At 39.2% G+C, this 21,268-nt stretch overlaps 1 protein-coding gene across 1 annotated transcript in view; it reads right to left on the reverse strand.

Annotated features, from left to right (window-relative positions):
- TLN2 (talin 2) overlaps positions 1-21,268 on the reverse strand; it is a 352,944-nt gene that overhangs the window by 302,999 nt on the left and 28,677 nt on the right. Inside the window, exons 5-6 of the mRNA XM_029574657.1 lie at positions 11,045-11,187; positions 3,022-3,149 (exon numbers count right to left, since the gene is read on the reverse strand). Of these exons, the coding sequence (XP_029430517.1) occupies positions 3,022-3,149; positions 11,045-11,187 (271 nt within the window). The remainder of the gene's footprint in view (positions 1-3,021; positions 3,150-11,044; positions 11,188-21,268) is intronic.

The following is a 21,268-nucleotide window of genomic DNA, read 5'->3' on the forward strand; positions in this document are numbered from 1 at the left end:
GACAGCATAATGCATGCTATCATACAATTTTAATGCTGGAAATAACTACACCTTTTTTCCTGGCGTTAAGCTGTGCGATATGCCCAAAACGGTCATAATGCAATTTGCGTTAAAAATTGCATTTCAGCCACTTCTGCTGGGGAGGTCTTCACTGTATTCAACTATTTATATGCCTATAGGAGGGCCAGCTAATAGCTCGAGGTGAGGTGTTGGTGGTGTTTTAGGGGTCAGTTTCACATGCAGACTAAGACATATGTATACCTCAGTATACCTTGGTGAAGATTTGACATCATTTGGAGTGAGGAAAGTCTCACAAACATGAGATTGATACTATGCTCTCTCGCCCTAGCTTGATGATACCCTGTTATAGAGTCCATCAATGTAGGGTGAGAGAATAGACATGTCAGGGAAAAATAATTCCAACTACAGATATACAATGCTCAGTTCTGTATTAGGAGTCCAGGAAAAGGACTGTGGAGTCCTTGTGGAGAATACTCAAATCCTCAGCTCAGTATGCAGCAGCGGTCAAAAAAGCAAATAGAATGTTAGGAATGATCTGAAAAGGAATGGAAAATAAAACAGAAAGTATAATGGCTCTGTATTGACCCATTTTGTGTCCACAGTTCGAGGACTGTGTGCAGTTCTGTTTGTTACTGTTCATCATTGTTAATTCCTGTCATTTTTCGCTCGGCTGCCTCTATATTTCCAGCTGTCTTTATCCCTTACCCCCTCTTCCCTTTTCTCGCCTGCTCCCCTTACCCGCCCCCCTTGTTCAATGTATTTTCTACCTGCTTCAGTTATTTGTAAACCGGCGTGATGTGCCCTACGAACGTCGGTATAGTAAAAGTTCTTAAATAAATAAGAAAGAAGTAACATAGCTAGAAACGGTGCAGAGGAGAGCAATACAAATGATGAAGAGAAAGGGACATCTCTGCTATGAGGACAGGCTACGCAAGCCAGGGCTTTTCAGCTTGTAAAAAAGACAGCTGAGACACAGAAGTTCATAAAATCATGAGAGGGGTGGAACGGGTAAATAAAAGGACAGTTAGTTATCCTTTTAAATAATACTCAAACAAAGGGTTTGAACAAGTTCCTGGAGGAAAAGTCCACAGCACATTATTAGCCAGGTAGACAGATAGCAGTAGTTATCTTCGGGAATAATAGGAATTAGATCTACTTTATGAGACCTTCCAGGTTCTTGAAACCTGGACTGGCCACTGTTGGAAACAGGATGCTGGGCTCAATGGACCTTTTATGTTCTTAGCCAGATCTCAGAGCTTCGGGACATTCATGTCACTTTTGATGGTTTCTTAAAATATTGCTGGATTTATTAACATCTCTGCAGCTGCTGCTTTGGGCCTCTTGATAATTCATGAAATTTTTAAGTTCACATAGGTTTGGCTCCTTGCACTGCCTTTTTTTTTAAGAATCCAAGTTCACAATTTATTTGTAAACTATTATATGTTTGTGCATCTGTATTTTGGAGCTAAAATAAAGAAACGTAAATAAACCTTAGCAACTGTGTATTTTACTGAGGAGCTCCAAGCTTGATACCCCTCTCCCCCAGCCCCTGTTACAGATGAGAACTGATAAAGTGGCCCCAGCACAAAATTGTTTGCCCACCCCTGTCCTAGGATATATCCTGTCCAGCCCAAGTGCTTTATCCACTTTCAGTTCCTCTAGTTCCACACAATCTCTCCTCTATAAATGGTATGGCCTCTATACCACTACCATGCATATCTTTTCCATCAACAGTTTTTATCTAATCCCTTCTTCAGTAAACACCAAAGTTAATATTTCTGCATTTCCCTTATCCCTCTCTACATAATTCTCCTCATCTTCTTTTATTATTAGAATTCCACGTCCATCTCTTCCATTGGTGTTGAAATCACCACTTCAGATTTCCAGTGCCATGTAGGCATTTTGTTCTGGTATCATTTGTAAGGAGTCTGTCACAGGTCCAGAACTCACTGTAGCCCATCTACTCCTGGCTCTTCAGATCATTTGATGGATTGGAGGCAGATTTTCTAGATACTGCATATAGGGGAAGGCAACTCTAATTATAGCCAATTACTCCTTCAGCTGGGTCAACTCTTGTCTATATTGTAGAGACAATCTGCTTACAACCCTATCTGCATTGTAGAGACAGTCTGCGGACAGATGGCGCAAGCTCGAAGCCTCCAGAATAATTAACATTGGGCCAAGTCTTGTTTCTTCTATGTGAAACACCTGAATTATTGTAAAGAATGCACAAAATTCCTTAGATTATCACTTTTGAAAAAAAAGATCTCTTTTGTAAGCTACACATATGGTAGTCCAGCTTGGAAAATAAGGATAATTTATTAAAAAAAAAAAAAATGGAAAGGCTATCAGCACATGCAATTCGAAACGCAAGAGAATGCCACTTTTATAATACTTACCTTTTGCAATTAGGGAAAACAAGTCAGTGTCAAGTGAGTGTTCCCTTAAATGCAACGATTTGCTTTTACACTAGCTGTCTACATGCAGTCCAAAAAAAAAAAAAGAGATTTACTTTCTATGTCAATTCAAATGATCAAGTTACACATGACAGCAGTCTTGAGAATATCTAGGAGAACTTGAAAAGACAACATGGGAGCTGCAGAACACATTAATGCAAATAATTGTTCCTAAGAGGACAGTTATTAGGCATTTAATCCAGAGTGATTTTACCATAATCTTTACATGGATTGTTGGTAAGAAATGTCATGGATTCAAACTTAGGCCAATCCGCCCCTGTATAGAGGTAAATATCGGGGGATCGGGCCATCCCCCGGTGGGCCGGTCGCACTAGTCACGTGGTCTGCCGAGCGCGGCCGTGACAGAGCCGCGCTCGGCAGACCATGTGGTATCCCTGGGCTGGCCTGGGCGGCGAATCCCCAGGCCGGTCTTCATCAGGAATCCACCGCTGCCTCTATAACACTCAATATTTTCAAAATATTGTATCTCTTTGGTATTTATCATTTGCCACCTAGACTTAAAAGAAGAGAACTTGGCACTTACTCTAAAAATCCAGGTTTATGTTTATTTTCTACATGAGGTCCAAACTGGATCTGTGCCTGAATTCCACCAAACTCGCAAGCCTTCTCGAAGGAGACTGGATGTGAACCATTTAGAATATCATCTCGAGCCTGTAAAATAAGAGTAGATAAACTCACACAAGAAGTATCTCATGTCCACAGTGCCAGTAATGCAAAGAATGTAACTTTTTTATTATTGTCTATACATATATGCAATCCCATAGGATACACCTTACTGCTACTCCAATACATATATACATATATATCGTCCACAAAACCATCCACAAACACATCCCGCTGGAACTCAACATACCACTTCAACCTCATCTTCCAACCAGACCAATGAGAACAGCATACAAAAATACTCTTTTAACAACACACATCAAAACCGCTCTAAGCAAACGTGCCATGTCCGCAGCAGGTCCATCACATTGGAACTCACTACCACCAGCACTTCGGGCAGAACCATGCCCAACCAACTTCAAAAAGACTAAAAACCTTACTATTCGAACAAGGATTCCAGTCATGATAATTATATACCTCTACACCACCTCCCGTCCCAAAAACCTAAATAAAACTCTCATACCATTCTTATATTAGAACACAGACGCCTATTAAGACAAATCTGCTTCTTCCCTCTCCAGTTTGTTCCAAGTTATTGCTCCCCCCACTCTGACCCAATCTTACCCTAACCCAAAATTCATACCCTGTATTATATATTTAGTATTAGGTTTAATATTCTATCATGCTTGTTTATTACAGTTTCATGCAACTTTAGCATTCTATGTTATTAGCATTAACATTTTATGTTCTATGAAATTAGCATGCTCTCATGCTTGTGTTTTAGTTTCAATGTAAACCGAGACGATATGCAATATCTTGCATGAATCTCGGTATATAAAAATGTTAAATAAATAAATAAATAAACAAACATACATGGTGAGGTCCATATTCAAAAGTCAGCCAGCTAAATGAATATTTGGGCACATATCTGGCTAAATTCTAGTGGGCTAATGAGTTAGCCCACTAGAATTTAGCCAGATAAGTTAGGGGCATTCTGGGGGCATAACTGGGAGGCGTTGAATTAGCCAGCTAAGTTAACCAGCTAACTCTGATATTCAGAGTTAGCCGGATGACTTAGCCAACTAACTCTGGTTTGATCAAACAGCTGCCCTAAAGTTAGCCAGCTAACTAATTAAGATAGCCAGCTATATATTCAATAGTGTTGCCTCTATAGCTAGCCAGTTAAGTTTATCCGGTTAAGGGCCTGATTTATCAAGGTCTTTTCCCATAGATACAGAATACATTTTCATTGTAAAGGGACAATACCAAAAATATTCCAAAAGTAATTAAGAATAAAAAACAAGAACGTCTTGATTGCATAATTCTTTACATCCTTTATCACGGCAAACCCAAATAAGCTCCAGTTAAAGAAAAATGACTTGAAGTCCATAGTAAGTTAAACAGAACCCATCTGTGCACAATCACAGTAGATGAGCTAATTCGAATACTTCTGGATGAAGAATCAAGCTGTTTGTGTTGTATGACGTGAATCTGAATCAAAGATCAAAACATGCCAAAAAAAAGGAGTGGCCGCTAGTACTCCAGGATATTCATAGGTATGAACTGGGGAAAGACTATAAGAAAACGTCAATGAGTTTGAACATTCCTTGGGGCACTGTTAGGTTCATCACTATAGAGTGCAAACAGTTTGGCAGTACCAAAATACTGCTATGATCAGGCAATCCTTCCAAAGTCAGTGGTTGTGGGTTAAGGAGACTGCCGCTGAAGGTCGCCGAGAGACCTAAGATTACTTTAAAACTAAATAGGTTTCTGGCTGAGACTGCGAAAAATGTTAACTGTTCAACGACTTCAAAATTAATCCACAACATGGCCTATATGGGACAGCGGCAAGAAGGAAGGCACTGCTGATGAAAAGTCAAGTGATGTGCTACATAGTGTTTGCAAAGAAAGCGTTAAGGGAAACTACAGACATGGGGGAGATTCTGTGGTCTGATGAGACCAAAGTGGAATTTTCTGGTCTTGGTGCTAAGCGATCTGTGGTGTAAAACAAACACAGCACATCACCCTGCTAAGACCATCCCTAAAGTAAAGCATAATAGTGGCATTATGTTATGCAGATGTTTTGCGGCAGCAGCAACAGCAGGGATGAGAGACTTTTGAAGATTGAGGGAAGGAAGGATAATTCAAAATGCAGGCAGAACCTGGAGTATAACATGGAACTGGAGAGAAAATTCACCTTTCAGCGGAACAATGATCTTAAGCACAAAGCGAAAGCAACAATGGAGTATCTCCGATTTCACCCTTCTTCCTCCTCCACTTTCTCCTGCACTCATTCTTCCATTCCTCATCTCTTCAATCCTATATTATCTCCCTGGATTCCTTCCTTTCCCTCCCTCCCAATCCATGGCCCTCACATTCTCCATCTCCCACCATTTATGATCCTCTCTCCCCTTTCATCCCTTTTTCCTCTGGCCCCACCCCACACCTTTGGTTGCTCTATCTCACCCTTATTCATCGCTTTCTCCCCCCTGCTATTCCCTACTCCCTCCCCCTCCCTCCCTATCCTCTCATTCTCTCCTCTCTCTCTTTTCCCACTCTTCCTATTCCCTGTTCTTCCTTATTGATCACTTCCCCACTTTCAACCATTCCACGCACATTCTTGTTCTTTTTTTTGCCCCTTCACTTTCCAAACTCTTGCTTTCTCCTCCTGCTGTTCCCCAGTCTTGTTTGCCCCTCTTTCCTTCCTTGCTAGCCCCACTAACTCCCTCCTATTCTTGATCTCCCTTCTCATTCTCACACCCACTCACTCTGACCACTTCCTCCCCCTACAACTTGCTCTCGTCTCACTGCCCCCACCATACGCTCTTCTACTCTCACTGCTACCTCCCCCATATTCTCTTCTATACTTTTTTGTATTCTTCTCCCTGCTCCAATACACTCTCTTGCCCTCACTGCCCACTTCCCCTTGCTAACCTTCCACACTTGACTCTCTGCTCATTGCCATCCCCACAGTCTCTTGCTCTCTCCTCCATCCATATGCACACTTTCTTCACACTGCCCCCTACATTCTCTCACCTCTCAGTCACCTCCACACTCTTACTCTTTTCTCTTACTGCCCCATCCAAAAAAAAAAAATATTCTCACTGCCCTCCCCCCCCCCCCACACACACACTTTCTTGCTTCCTCCTTGGGCCCCGAAGTAGAAATGGGAGATGGGGAGGCAGCTATTTTTTTTTTGATCCTAGGGCGTATCACAGTTGGGGGGGGGGGCAGTGCCTTGATGACAGCCCCTTGCAATGAGACACCCAGGACAGCCACTCCTTTGCATGCCCCTCCCCAGCAGTATTGCCCCCCCACAGATGATCATGTGATCTCCATTTAACCTGAAGGTATTTGATATCTCTTCTGTGTCATCCCACTGTGCAAAGTTGGTAGACACTTATCCTAAACAATACATGGCTGCTAAAACTTGGTGGAAGTCCCTTTTACAGTAATGAGTCAAAGGGTGTGAAGATTTATACAAACAAGACTTTTTGATTCACTTTTGGAATGTTTCTATAATTGTTCTTTCACAGTGAAAAGTGTAGAGTATATTGTGCAGATTAGTTAGACGTGCCAACTTTAATGCATTTTGATTTGTATTATTCATACCACAGATACATGTGAAAAAATGTACAAGGGGATGAAGACGTTTACAAGGCACTATACAGAGAGGGAGCTGGATAAATCCAAAACATTCTTATTTTGCTATTAGTGTGTATGTATGTGCATAGAAGTGTCTATATCTTTATAGGGAATAAACTCACGATTGAGTGCAATGAAGAGATATAGATACATGACTTGTTAGACACAAGACCAACTTCTCAATCTGAATTCACAAGAATTGTTTTTTTATATATAATTTAAACATAACATTAACTAGGATAGTCCACCATATTATATAATACAATTTATCTATATGCCATTTTAGCATCAGCAACCAACATATACCAAACTTTGCACTGTTTCTGCAGTTAAATTTTCCCAGCCCAGACTATGAACAGTAAAATGACTGTAAAACAAATATTTGGTCCCACAAGTTGCAGAGACCTGTAGGGGGAATCTGCTATTCAACCTTTTCTTCCTCGTGCTGCATTTTCCATAAAATAACTTACTTCTTCTCAAACAGGTCTAAAACAGAGATCTAACACCATATATTGAAAGCAGACATCAAGAAAACTAATTTCTTATTTCTCTCTCTTTCTCACTTTCCAGACGCACAAACTCATTCCTGATACATTTTTACACTTTTTCTTCTCTTCCCTGTAAACATTTATCCTTAAAATAAGTGAATGAAATTAAATTAAACTAGCATTCTATATACAGTACATGAACCATTTCTCATAGCCACATTCCTGAATAAATTCTGAACCATTTTCCAGAACAATTACTGAAAAAATTATTAAAACTGCAAAACTGTTCAGATCCTAGCGTTTCAGCCTATCTCATTAATAAACTTACTACATACAACTTTTCCCTATTAGCCCCGTAGATCTTTTCTTATATACTTCCAAGAATCAACTTGCTGATTCCCCAGGTCTGCTTCCATTATGTTTTCTTTTGAGATATGTGAATGCATTTCTATTACCCCTATCATGCTTAACATATTCCTGTATCCAACCTCTACTACATTATGCATTTTTAAGCCTTCAACTAAAATTTCTCAAAAATGAAAGACATTAATAAAAAGTCAATGCATCATAGTTAAAATAATGAGATGCACTAATAGTCAAACACAACATTACTTCACGTATTTGCTGAATTCTATAGCAATTCCCTTGAAGAGTTTACAATTAAACCAGACCGGCCTTTTCCTTTTTACTGTTAAATTCAAAAAGACAGTAATTTTTCTCAGTTCCCAACACAGGCTCATCAACTGAGATAAATACACAAATCACATTTTTCATTTATTAAAATATTTACATGTCGCACAATCCAATGTTCTAGGCGACTTACAATAAAACACAGTTATGTGAAACAAGAAGTGCACATGAGATCTGCAGTTTTTCCCAACTACTCCCACATCACATGACTCATTGCATCTCCCAGGATTTCTCTGATTGCCTCTCTTTCCTATGCATATAAACTCTGAGCCTCCACAATGGCTGAGTGCCATTAAGCTGGCCAGTCAAGTCAGTTCACACATTCACAGCCCTTCTAACAAAAAATATACTCCCCTAGATGATCCCCGTTATTTTATGCATTCCCATATCTTCATCTCCATATTTTCTATTAAAGCCACAGATTGTTGGCAAAACTCACTGGCTCATCTTTAAATTAAAGGATGTACAGGCACACATCTGCAAGATTTCCATATAGATCTAAATTATTATGATGCATTCTCTGCATTTCCATTATGTTTCACAGAAAGCCTTTGGAAGATTTTTTTTTTTTTTTACAGGATAGCATTTTGTTTTTCTAATAAACTCTTTTAGACTTCACAATTCGCAGTAACAAAACTTCTTATATACCCCAAACTCTCAAACTATACAAGAATTAACATCTCATAGTAATTCTTTTGACGTCTCTCAGTTACTCACAGATTTTCAACAGTTAGTCTAGTTATAACTAAAAAGTTTACAAATCTGAACTGATAGAAAGACTGGCTGGTATATGCACAAATTTAAAAAACCAAATTCACAATCTTAACCAGGATTACATAAAACCCAATTAATATTGCTTTTGAAAGCGTTGTTAAACACTTTCTTTTGGTAAATGTAATCCATTAATTTGTGAGCTTATATTAAGGATTAACACTAAACAGAGAAATATTCCCTAGAGTTTAGGAACTATCCTACCAATGATGATTCAAAAATAAATCTAATACATACATTAACATCAATAAAACTTCACAAGGCAGCTGCTACATCTCTGACAGCAGAAATGTCGCAGAAAAGTCCCCCAGAAGCCTATGCTGTTTCGGAACCTATGATTTCTGACATTCTCAGTCTATGTAATGATTTCATGAAGTTTATTTGCCATGCTATTATAAATCTTTGTAGCATTTGAAAGCCACAAATCTCAGTTTCCCTGAAATTATTTATCTGAGTGGCCAATGGGTCCCAAGATATTTTAGATTAAAAATGGCTTGGTGCAATACAAAATGCCCCAAATTAGATTTTTTAAATCAGAACAGATTCAGAAGCAACCAGTATTTTTTTTTCTCTTGGGAAGCTGGATTTCCAAGATGGCTACTGAAAGCTTTATGAATGAAAAAGTGCTCATTTTCTGGCTGACAGCTGTTTTATCCAATATTTCTCCACTTCTAGATACATGACTATGAGGTAGAATGCTGAGGTAAAGCCAAGTCCAAACCATGCACATACAAAGGTTTATATGCAAGTCAGGAAGTAATCTTAGTCAGAATGCTCCATTCTATATAAAAGGAAATAGAAAAATAAATAACATATGTGTTGTTTTTTTAAGTTGTAACATAAATACCATGTAGGTCAATTTTCAGAATGATCTAGCCAGATAATGAAGGTGTTAACCCAATAGATCAGAGGTTGTGAAACTTCCCCAACATATAACTGTTAGATTCACAAGAAGGCTATATTTAATTGCTCAAAAAAAAAAAAAAAAAAAAAAGGCATTTTGGAAGAGGGGCTTCTATCACAGGAGTAAACTCAGGCATGTATATTCTGTTTCCAAATATTCATGTGCAGCTTTATCCATGTAACCCCGCTTGCAGATAAAGCAGAGGTAAAATACTCTGGTCCTTTTTGTAGCCGTGCAGCTTGTAGCATATTTAAAAAAAAAAAAAAAAAAAAAAAGGGAAAATTCACTACAAGTTATGCAGGTACAAAAGTAGCTGTGAATCTTGCCACAATAAGCTGTCTTATATGTTTCAGTGTTATAAAGTTTTTCTGGGAGGGGTTATTATATAGTGCGGATCAGTAGACTGTATAAGCATTACACAAGCCACAATTAATATTTCTAATAGAGTTCCACTGCTATCAACTAAGTCCAGTGGGAGACTAAGAATTGTGCCTGAGATTTTTCTTATACTTTTTCTTTATCAATGCAGTTCATGCCTTACTTTCACACAATCTTGACTATTTCACTAAGAGACTGACCAGAATAACATATATGACAGTGAGTAACCAGAAAAACTCTCATAGGGTTGCTTTGAAGGGGTTTTCTGTGGAGATTGACTGGTGGTGGTGATAAAACAAGGATAATTTCGGCACAATAAGATTGCACTGATCAGATCTGTAGAAACAGCCAAAGCTGCTGAAATGCTAAAAATTAAGCTAAAAGTTTAACCAGTATGTTAAAGGTCCATATTAAGTTTCATTTCTGCCTTCTGGGCTCAATTTACAAGAACGCATATGACTTTGACTTATAAGAATCCAGTCTTATTGGCACACTATATATGAGATAAAATTCTAATGACAACCAGTTGGAAAATGTTATGCAAACTAACCCATTGGCTTGTTTGGGTGCAGTGATGTGTTTACCTGAGTAACAGTTCAGAAAAACTGAGCTGGCTTTTACTCTACATTTCTTAGTAGGCACTGCTCCTTATAAGATATTTTATAATAAAATGATTTCTTTCTCTTTTTAGTTTGTCAGTATTAAGCATTTCTTTCAGCCCACAACCCTCTGGGTTGAAAGTCTGCATGCATTTAATTTGCATCCTGAACTACACTCTTTTCTAAACCTCCAGATATTATATAAATCCTTCTTCCCACCAGCCTCTCTCCAAAAACTGGAAAAAAATGGTGTTAGGAGTGAGATATAATCATGCTACACAACATTCCACAATGCTGGAAAACTGACAGCACAGCACAACATAGTGATCCATCTCTTCTTTGTTTTGTAATTGGCATAATTACCTGTATCCTACATTGTATTTGAAAACTAGTAAGTGCAACAGCTAGCACTGAAAAAGAATAAAAAGAAAGCAACAACAAGAACAGATGTTACTGTTGCTCACATACCTGAACATACAGTAGGTTCAGTTGAACAGGATCTCTTGAATCTACATTCTGGTCTGAATAGAAGAATTTGCGTCTGAGAAGCAAAGTTTCGTTTTCATCTACACCTTGTTCTCTGAATGTTCGGCTATGATCTAACCAGTTCACTGCAAAAAGATCCCAGTATCACATCAGTATCTCTCACATTCAGTTATTCGCTATAAAACAATTTAACCAGATACACAACAAAAGACTGAAATTTGTCATGCACAGAAAGAGATTATGACAACAGATAAAGGCTGCAAGGCTCTTCTACTCTTCCTAATTTTAATTCCTACTGTAGTTGAGTACCACAGACCACAGTAGGGCTCTGGCTTTTCCCTCATTTCTAAGCAACTAGGATTCTTTTGTGCCTCTACCATGCTTTCTTGAATTCTATTACTGTTTTTGTCTTCACCATCTTACAGGCAAGCTCTTCCATGATTCCACCACCATTTGTGTGCAGAAATATTTTCTCATGTCATATTGTGTCTTCTTGTCCTACAGGATTCTTTCCTCTGGGAAAAAAGTTTGCTTCTTGTGCATTTATATCTTGAAGGTATTTAAATGTCTTCAGCACATTCCTACCCACCCCTCCAATCTCTTCTCTAAGTCCTGGAGTCTTCTCTCATATGGCTTCTGCTGTATAACTTGCATTATTTTGGAAGCCTCTCTCCGGAACACCTTTTTGAGAATTGGCTTCCAGAACTAGACACATTATTCTAGGTAAGGTCTCACCATTGAGCTGTAGAGAGACATCACCACCTTTTTTCTCCCTAAGTATCTTAGCATCCCTCTAGCTCTGTTTCACTATCCTGATCAGACATGCTCACCCTGAGGCCTCTCTCCTGGTTAGTGCACATCAGTAGCTCACTCCCTATCATGTACAGATAACTTGTTTTTTTGCATCACAAATGATTCAGCACTTTTTTTTGCACTGAATCTCATCTGTCAAGCACCCTGCACAAGCTCTCCCAGATCCCTTTTCATTTCTGACTACTATCTCAAGGCTTTCCACTCTATGGCAGATCTTGGTATAATCTGCAAAAAGGAAAATCTTTTCCCACTAACTCATCCCCACCCCCATTGTGACATAATTGGGCGGCGCCATATATAAAGGAAGACTATGGACACTGAAGGGGCACGGGCCTCTGTCACACACACACAAAAAAGGAGCTTGCCCCTTTGTGCATGCGACAGTGCATAAACCTTTTTCCTGTTTACTGTTGGTTGTTCTATCCAACTCTGCCCTGCTCATAATGTTTGAGGGAACCTATTTCTACCATCACCAGACTTGGAAGATATAGTCCAGAAAAGCTGCTGCAAAGGACTTCTAATACTACTAGGTCAAGCCCTGTTTTCCATTCCACTGCAACCTACACTATTAACTCTCTCATCTGCTTTGACCAACTTATTAATTAATGTTCAGTCAGTAAGCAAAAGGCTGCCATGATATATGATATTTCGAATACCAAATCAAACTGTTTTTGTTTTACTGACTCGTGGATGTCTGACAGCGATACTGTATTAATCAATGTTGTCCACCTAGTTATTGCTATATCTCTCAACCCAGGAGTCTGCGCAGAAGCGGTGGCCTTTTAGTCACCTTTAAAAAAAAAAAAGTTTAGGGTTAACCAAAATGTCAGTTTCTGTTCCTGCATCAGAAAAATGAGGAAAGGTGTGGAGGAACCTGAAATATCCACAAAACAATATCTTAGAAGCAAGCTGCTTTATTCCAGTTCTAATATATTGTTTTGTGGATATTTCATGTTCCTCACCTTCCCTCATTTTTCTGATACTTAACCAGTTGGTGTGTGTTTCTACGCTCCTGCTTTTTTGCTATTAGCTTCTGTTCCTGTGCCAATGAGGTATCTTTCTTCTGACTCTGCTAATCTGTCATCAACATCATTTATTTATTACACACTCTTCCAACATATGAGCTCAAAGCAAGTTACAAAACAACAAGGCCAAGGAGGCCAAAGTTAACATCTTACATGGAACATAAACTCCAAAACACAGATTATAATAGTAAAGGGGAATCAGAAAGCAAAAAGCAACTTTTTAAAAACCAAAAGCAGCAGCAGAATTTGGAGTGTTTAGTATATTGCCCTCTTAGTCTTCCCGCATACAATATTTCCCATTGATTGAGATGCTGCAAGTGCCAACATTGATTTAACTAAAAGAATTATTCTGGGCGACTATGCATGTTGACCAGATTCCCCTTACATCAGCCTGAGGATTATTTTTAGACTCAATGACCACTTTTGACCAGGATCAAGTTTTAATTGGTCCTACTTATAAAGCTGGACAAACTTTAAATCTCATATTCTTGAATACTATTTTTCTCTTCCTAAGGCTAATTTATCAGTGAGTAAGGTACCATAGTCTAATCACTCTTTCCCATGGAGTCATATTTATGTATACGCCTAGTAATTTTGGTCTACGGATCCTCGGAATTTTTCCCATGCTTTCTTCAATGTCATTATTGTTTGGCCTCCTTTGCCTCTACTGGGAAACTGTTCCATATAGTCATCACCTTTTCCTTATGTTACTCCCAAGTCTGGTTTTATGATATACGGTACTACCATATTTGCACAGCAGTGCTAGTGAGAAAGGCATCTGCAGGCTGGTTCACTGGCTGTGAACAATAGTGCAGAAATACAAATTTGGGGTCATGGTGGGCTACAGGTAGATCATGGAGGTGAAGTCCTGGGACACGAACATAAGAAATTGCCATGCTGGGTCAGGCCAAGGGTCCATCAAGCCCAGCAACCGGTTTCCAACAGAGGCCAAACCAGGCCACAAGAACCTGTAATTACCCAAACACTAAGAAGATCCCAAGCTACTGATGCAATTAATAGCAGTGGCTATTCCTTAAGTAAACTTGATTAATAGCCGTTAATGGACTTCTCCTCCAAGAACTTATCCAAACCTTTTTTGAACCCAGCTACACTAACTGCACTAACCACATCCTCTGGCAACAAATTCCAGAGCTTTATTGTGCGTTGAGTGAAAAAGAATTTTTTCCTATTAGAAGGTGGTAAATAAAAATTTAAATAAATGAAACAAGCAGCAGAACAGCAGCTGTAAAGGGATCAGTATTACCGAGTAGAAGTGAGAAAAAAAGTTAAAGTAAAAATCCTAAAGGCATTTGTTGCCCCTATATTTACATATTATTTCAACCTTCATGAGCCGAAAGGGGCTACCAAATGGTACAGGATCTGAATCGTAAGTTCTAAAGTAAGATTTATAGCTTTAAATATGTATACCCTGGATAAGAGGAGAGAAATGGGATACAATAATTTCATTGACAAGACTGCAAGCCTATGTGCAAAAATTAAGCCAACTTGGAATAAACCTTTATCCTTAGACATGCCTCACCCACTGAGAAATGGTGCAAATTTCACTAAATCTCTCTTGATGATGTACCTCATTTGCTATCTCAGTTAAAAACTACTTCATGTCCATTTGATATATATATATATATATATTTGGAAAAATATGCATTTATACAGCTGTAGGACTTTTAAAGAGAGAGTAATATGCTGGACATCTTCCAGTGTAGATTTTGGCGTGGGCATAGTACTGAAACACTGATGGTCTCACTAATGGATGCCATATTATCCTATGTGGTTAAGGGTAATGCCATCATCCTAGTATTATTAGATATCACCACAGCATTTCATACGCTCAATCATGAAAATCTGCCTGATAGACTACATAATATGGGGTTAAGAGATAAGGTCCTAAAATGGCTCAAAACACTTTTTTTTTTTTTAACAAGCAAGTTCTTACAGGTCAAGTCAGTGGGGGCAGATCTCAATTGGGAAGTCCATAAGAGCAAGAGTTTCCTAGGGCTCTGCACTTTCAACAATGCAATTTAATATCTATCTGCAATCTCTAGGAACACATTGGTGGCATGTGTTAATATGGTTAATAACTGAATGCAGAATAATATGCTGGTTTTGAATATAAAAAAAATTCCCAAACTGTGCTGGATGAGTAGATCTGCTCTACCACCAGATCACGCCAACTCCAGATAGACAGAGGGTTGATTCCATTTTCCAGTGTGACCTGGGTTGTCTTATTAAACTCTTGATTGTCTATGTGCTGCCAGGTAAAAATGATCATGAAAGCTGCATTTTTTAAATTAAGATTAATCTGTCATGAAAGATACTTTGTTGAGAAAGATGATTTTTGAACTGTGTCTAATCAATAGTGATTGGATCATTACAATTACTGCAATGCCCTATACATTGGCCTACCTAAATCTTTGCTGGGTGTAATGTAAATTTTACAACATTTTGCAGCCTAATTCATAGGCAAATGTGTTCCCCTATGAGGGAACACATTTGCCCCAGACTAAACAGCTTCATTGGTTACTTCAAGCTGGCCATACTTGATTTTAAAGCAATAAATGAAGGAGGTCCTAGTTACCTATCTAATTTATTTAAGATCGATTGAACATCATTTATTGGTACTCCCAGCTATGAAACAGGTTAGACTTCAAAAAACTCAAATTTTCTCAATAGCTAGTTCACTATTATGGAATTCACTTTCCCCAAGTATACAAGAAAGCAGATCGTATAATGTACTTTTTCACTCAATGCATTACCAAAACTGTGGACTGAGTTGCTAAAGGATGTGATCAAGGCGACTAGCATAGAGGTTTGTACAAATTCCTGGAGGAAGTGTCCATAACACATTAGCCAGGTGACTAAAGAAAGCAACAGGAATTAGATCTACTTTATGGGATCTGCTGGGTTCTTGTGACCTGGACTGGTCACTGTCAGATATAGGATAGTTCAATGGACCTTGGTCTGACCCAACATGGCAATTCTTATGTTCAAGTTTTTTTGAAAACAGGTTACAGTTTTCTATTTTGCTCAAACTTTCACAGCTTTGAACTAGAGTATATTCCTTTTCTGTATCTCTATTTTGTCAGATATTCTATTTATTTATTGCTTGTTTAGCCTAATCTATTTTGCTGTGTGTGTGTGTGAAGTTCTGCACTTAGATTTTATTTGTAAAGACTGTATTTATATTTTTTCTGCTCTACTCCACTCATAACAAGTTTTATTGTATAATGTGTACCATAGGAATTTTAAATAATAAATTCAAGAGATATAAATGTACAAAAGCTGAGCATCCTTTGGCAGAAAAAAGGGATTACATTATAAGGCTAGAAGCGGGAACCTCAGGGGCAATCTAAGGAAGTAATTTTTCACAGGAAGGAAAAACAGAGGCTGGTAGCTCCTTATAGACTAAGATTTAGAGAGGAATAAGCTTTGGAGCTCACAACTCCACTTCTTTAGTTGCAAGATGGGTAGCAGATGAACAGAACAGTAAGAGTCCTAGGCCAGAAAAAGGAATCTGGATTCAAGACGACATGGGGTAAGTACAAACATGAAGATAAATAAGAAATAAACCTTAAAAGGAAAATTATTAAATAATATTTCAGGTCAGCTGAACCTTAGGTAGTTATACAATGACTAATATAACAGAGCAACTTAAAACTTCAAAAAGTGAATATAAACCATCTTACTACTTCAGAATAAAAAACGGGAAGTTTACATGAGAATAAGCCAGTATGTACTCCACAGATAACTTCTGGGAACTCTGGAAATGGATTGGCAGAAATTGTGAACGTCTGTACTAATTTCACTGACATTTCAAAGGTTCACAGAGTGTCTCAGGGCCCAGTAGAGAGGAAATCATCACTGAAGACGTGCCTACCTAGATAAAACTACTTAAAAGATGCACAGCACCGAAACACCTTAAAAAGCAGGGAGATAGGACAGCAATTCGGAAGTGGTGAGATTTATCACAGACTCTTTCCATAGTGAAAAAAGGAGAGCAATTCTTTATAAATCTAGCTCAATGGAGGGTCATTTTCAAGAGTATTTCTGTGGGTTAAACGCTGATTTACCTGCAGAAACGGCCTGTGATAAAATCATCCGAATGTTACGTTTGTGCATAGGTTTACCCAGACTGAGTGGAGGCGCTCCCGAAGGCAGAGTCAGGGAAGGGTATGCACATGCATGTATAGTTATTTCACTTTCAAAAACATGCATGTAAAAGTTCATGAAAACTTTCCCCATACACATAAGAGCGGGAGTAACTGCGCACAGGTAAATTTGGAAGGGGGGGGGGGAAGTTTCACATAAATCCGCTTTGAAAATTGGTGTAACTTATGAGCTTATTTGCTGGCTAACTTACGCGAGCTGTTATAAAATTACCCCCATGCTGAACTGCAGCACACAATAAGCAGCAAATCAAGGTTGAAGCACCACTTTCAGTGATGTCACTAACTAGGGCATCAGCTTCCTGCTATGTGCCATGGATGACAAAGTTGAACACCACAATGAATATGCATGAGATAAATTTGCATACCATGAAGGCAGTGCATGCAAATTTCTCATGCACATTCATTGTGGATATCCTGAAAACCTGGCCTGTTTGTGGCTCTTGAGGACCGGAGCTGGCTATCCTTGCCCTAACAGAAAATTACAAGCATATTATTTCTTTAAGGTTATCTAGCATAATAAAATTATTAAAAGTCTAAGTATGGTTTTTGCAAAAATAAAAATTCTCACTTGTGAACAGGAATGGGAAACTTTTTTTTTAATCTACTACTTGATGCTGTTAAAAACACACATTTAAAGGTGAATTTTAAAAGCCTGGCGTGCACCAAAACTGGGAGATACGCGAATATTTTGGGCCAGCGTGCACCAAAGGATTTTAAAAGCCTCCCTGATACGCAAATATCTCCTGCTGCACACACAAAAATTGCTTTCCATGAAATTGGGGGGGCATGAGCGTGGTCTGGGCAGGGCTGGATTTCTCAATAAAACCAGCGCATAAATACTTACGCGTACAAGTGCGTGCCGAGGTCCCTTTCTGCCTATCTACTTCTGCTATGGACGGCGTGTAAGTCATGAAATTAAAAAAATTACTTAAATCAGCAGGGTTTTGAGGGTCAAGGTTAATAGGGGAAAAGGGGAAAAGGGAGGCTATCAAACTAGGAGTGGGGTTTGGAAGTCCCATCCCTTGCCTGGACGAACTGGGAATGAACTGGTGAAACTGGCAATGGCGTGGACAAGCGCCCCTTTTAAAATCCCCCATTTACGTGGTGGAAGCAGGATTTGCGTGCTCATGCGCTTGCCACTTAAAACTGCGTTATACCGTGCGCGCATATACGCCCATTCATTTATAAAACAGCCGGGTCCCTGGGCGCGAGCCAGCAAACATGTGCACATGTGCGCCCGCGTGCCTGTTTAAAAGTTACCATCTTAGGTTACAGTGCAGCAGCTGTTGCTCATTTGGCATCAGAGTTTAGAAGTAATCCCGAGATGCCGATATGCTGCCTTTCAAACTCACAGGATTGCTCTTCTCAGGAAGTAGAAATTCAAAACCCAAATCCAACCAAGGATGCTTAACCACAAAACATATCACAAACGTTTGAGTGTGGTTTTCTTTTCTTCTTCACAACCGAAGTATGTTTTCATTTTGCTGGTTGTGAATGGCAGGATCCACTGACTTGTGACACCAACAAATAGTAGTGAGTCATTGTGTAATAACTCACCATGCATAAAATAAAATCACCCAAGCTATTTGCTGAACACATTAATTACTTATTTATCCATGGTGCCTTCTACAGCTTTACTAGATGAACAGGTTCCAAAACCTCTTAAAACCTTTATCTTGGTTGTTCTCGATTTACTCTGTCTAAATTTTCCTAACCCAGGATTCAAAAAGTTGAGAAAATTATACATGGGGGGGGGGGGGGGGGGGGGAGAATGATACAGCTCAAACCAACAGCCGCCATATTTGGGACATCATCACTAGGATTCCAGTCAGACTAACGGATATTTTGCCCCATATTGTTCTAATAACCTACAATTAATTATACTTACCACTGTGCAAACTTTTTTTTCGGCTGCCTAGATGTGATGGCAGAAGTCTGACAGCAAAATTAAATGCGACAGAGTCCAAATGTCATCTGTTAAAAAGGCAATACTAGTACTTATCCCTTCCCGTAACATCAATACTGGGCACACTAGATGAGCCTTTGCGTCTTTATCAGCCATCATTTACTATGTTACTATCAGAGACAAAACCATTAAGCACTGATTCATGAACGTCCCACTTGTGACCTTATTCCAGTATGAATTTGTGTCACTAATTATGACTGATAACTGTCCCTAAATTCATTCCCACCTCCTTTCCCCTCCCCCACAAACCTCTAAGAGACCTATGCACTGAAGGGTAGTGTGCACCCTAGGGTCATTTCTGATACACCTGAATAGCAAGCTATGTATGTCGAACCAGGGTTAGAGGACATAAGCGGAACATGCACTTTCCTGCAGGTAAAGAGGACAACTTTGTATGCAATTTAAGATTTATGAGGGCACAGTATGTTCTGCTCCATGCACTATTTACAGTGAGCCCACTAAAGCTTAATATTTAACATTTGCCTCAGACCAGATGTTAACTTCAGTGTGCTTGCTGCAAACCAAAAGAGTCAGTAAGCATGGGAACCATCAAGATACCCCTGACTTCCCCTTTCTCCAACCGCCACATGCAGTCCCCAACCCACCTAACATCAAGACCCCTCCCTCCCATTCAAAGAGGCCTAACCCCCAAACCCCTTTTTTTCCTTGCCAGACATAACAATATGAATTCAGTTTTCCTCTGTCATTTTAGGTGCTGCAGTTTGAGTATGCAAGTGAACAGTCTTCTGGGCTACCACATGCTCCACTGACATTTATCAGTGGTACATGATTGCACTCTGCACTGATTTATGGTTGTCTAGTTCAGATCTAAATCCCCTTTGATTTATGGGAGCCAAAGGCACTCATTGCTTGTCCTGAAGTACCTTCCATAATTCAAATAATTCCTGAAATAATATGCACAACAATCATGGAACCATTTAATTCATTTCCCTAGCACTTATCAAGTTCAGTTCTTTATTTACCAGCTCCCATACACCTCATGCTTGGATATGTAATGCTTAAGAAGTTTACAGGGTTGGTTTTGCTATTTTTAGCAATATTTCTATTGTTCTAAGCTTTAGTTTCCATAATTACTTTCCTATATTCCAAGTTAAATGCTTTATAGTTTTATAAAGCCTCTATCATTCCCCTTCCATTACTAGCTAATTTCTTATTGACCCAACTACAGTATCCTTGTTTGATTTGCTTTATCATCGGTATGCATACAGCTTGTCAATGCTGCAAAATTATTTAACACCATTTCTTCTCTGTATCCTTTCCAATGCACTATGAAGTTTTGCATTTCAATTTATTTTAGCCAGCAAACTAATTCTTTCCGTTTCTGCTTTTATCCTAATTTTAAAATGGTAACATGTGGTGATCACTGTTCCTCGAGAAGTGATAAACCCTTTGCAAACAGGGCTAACATAAAATCATTAGGATTAACAGAGGTTCTTTGTTCCAGCTGCTGTCAGTTGCCGATACAGTAAAAGTTGCGAGAGAGCAGGCGAATGCCCGTTCTCCTGTGTGTGCGATTCTATATTCATGAGGGCCCACGGCAAAAAGAGGCGCTAGGGACACTAGTGCGTCCCTAGCGCCTCTTTTTGGACAGGAGCGGCGGCTGTCAGCGGGTTTGACAGCCGACGCTCAATTTTGCCGGCGTTGGTTCTCAAACCCGTTGACAGCCACAGGTTTGGAAACCGGACGCTGGCAAAATTGAGCGTCCGATTTTCAAACCATGAACAGCAGGCCGATTTCAAATTTTTTTAAAACTTTATTTATTTATTTTTTTAACTTTCGGGACTTCCGACTTAATATCGCCATGATATTAAGTCGGAAGTCTGTGCACTTTTCCGGTGCCCGGAGAAATTAACGCCTACCTTTGGGTAGGCACTAATTTCTGAAAGTAAAATATGCGGCTTGGCTGCACATTTTGCTTTCTGAATCGGCGGGAATACCTAATAGGGCCATCAACATGCATTTGCATGTTGCGGGCGCTATTAGGTTCAGGGGGGTTGGACGCGCGTTTTCGACATGCTATTACCCCTTACTGAATAAGAGGTAAAGCTAGCACATCGAAAACGCGTGTCCAATCACGGGTTAACAGTGCGCTCCACCGGTAAAATAATTTCAATTCATTCTGCTCTCTAATGGTGGTTGGTTTACAACACATGCATTTTATGTGTCTGTTTCCTTTAAGTTATAAACACTGGGT

The sequence above is a fragment of the Rhinatrema bivittatum genome, chromosome 13, assembly GCF_901001135.1.
Source record: "Rhinatrema bivittatum chromosome 13, aRhiBiv1.1, whole genome shotgun sequence".
Classification (NCBI taxonomy): domain Eukaryota; kingdom Metazoa; phylum Chordata; class Amphibia; order Gymnophiona; family Rhinatrematidae; genus Rhinatrema; species Rhinatrema bivittatum.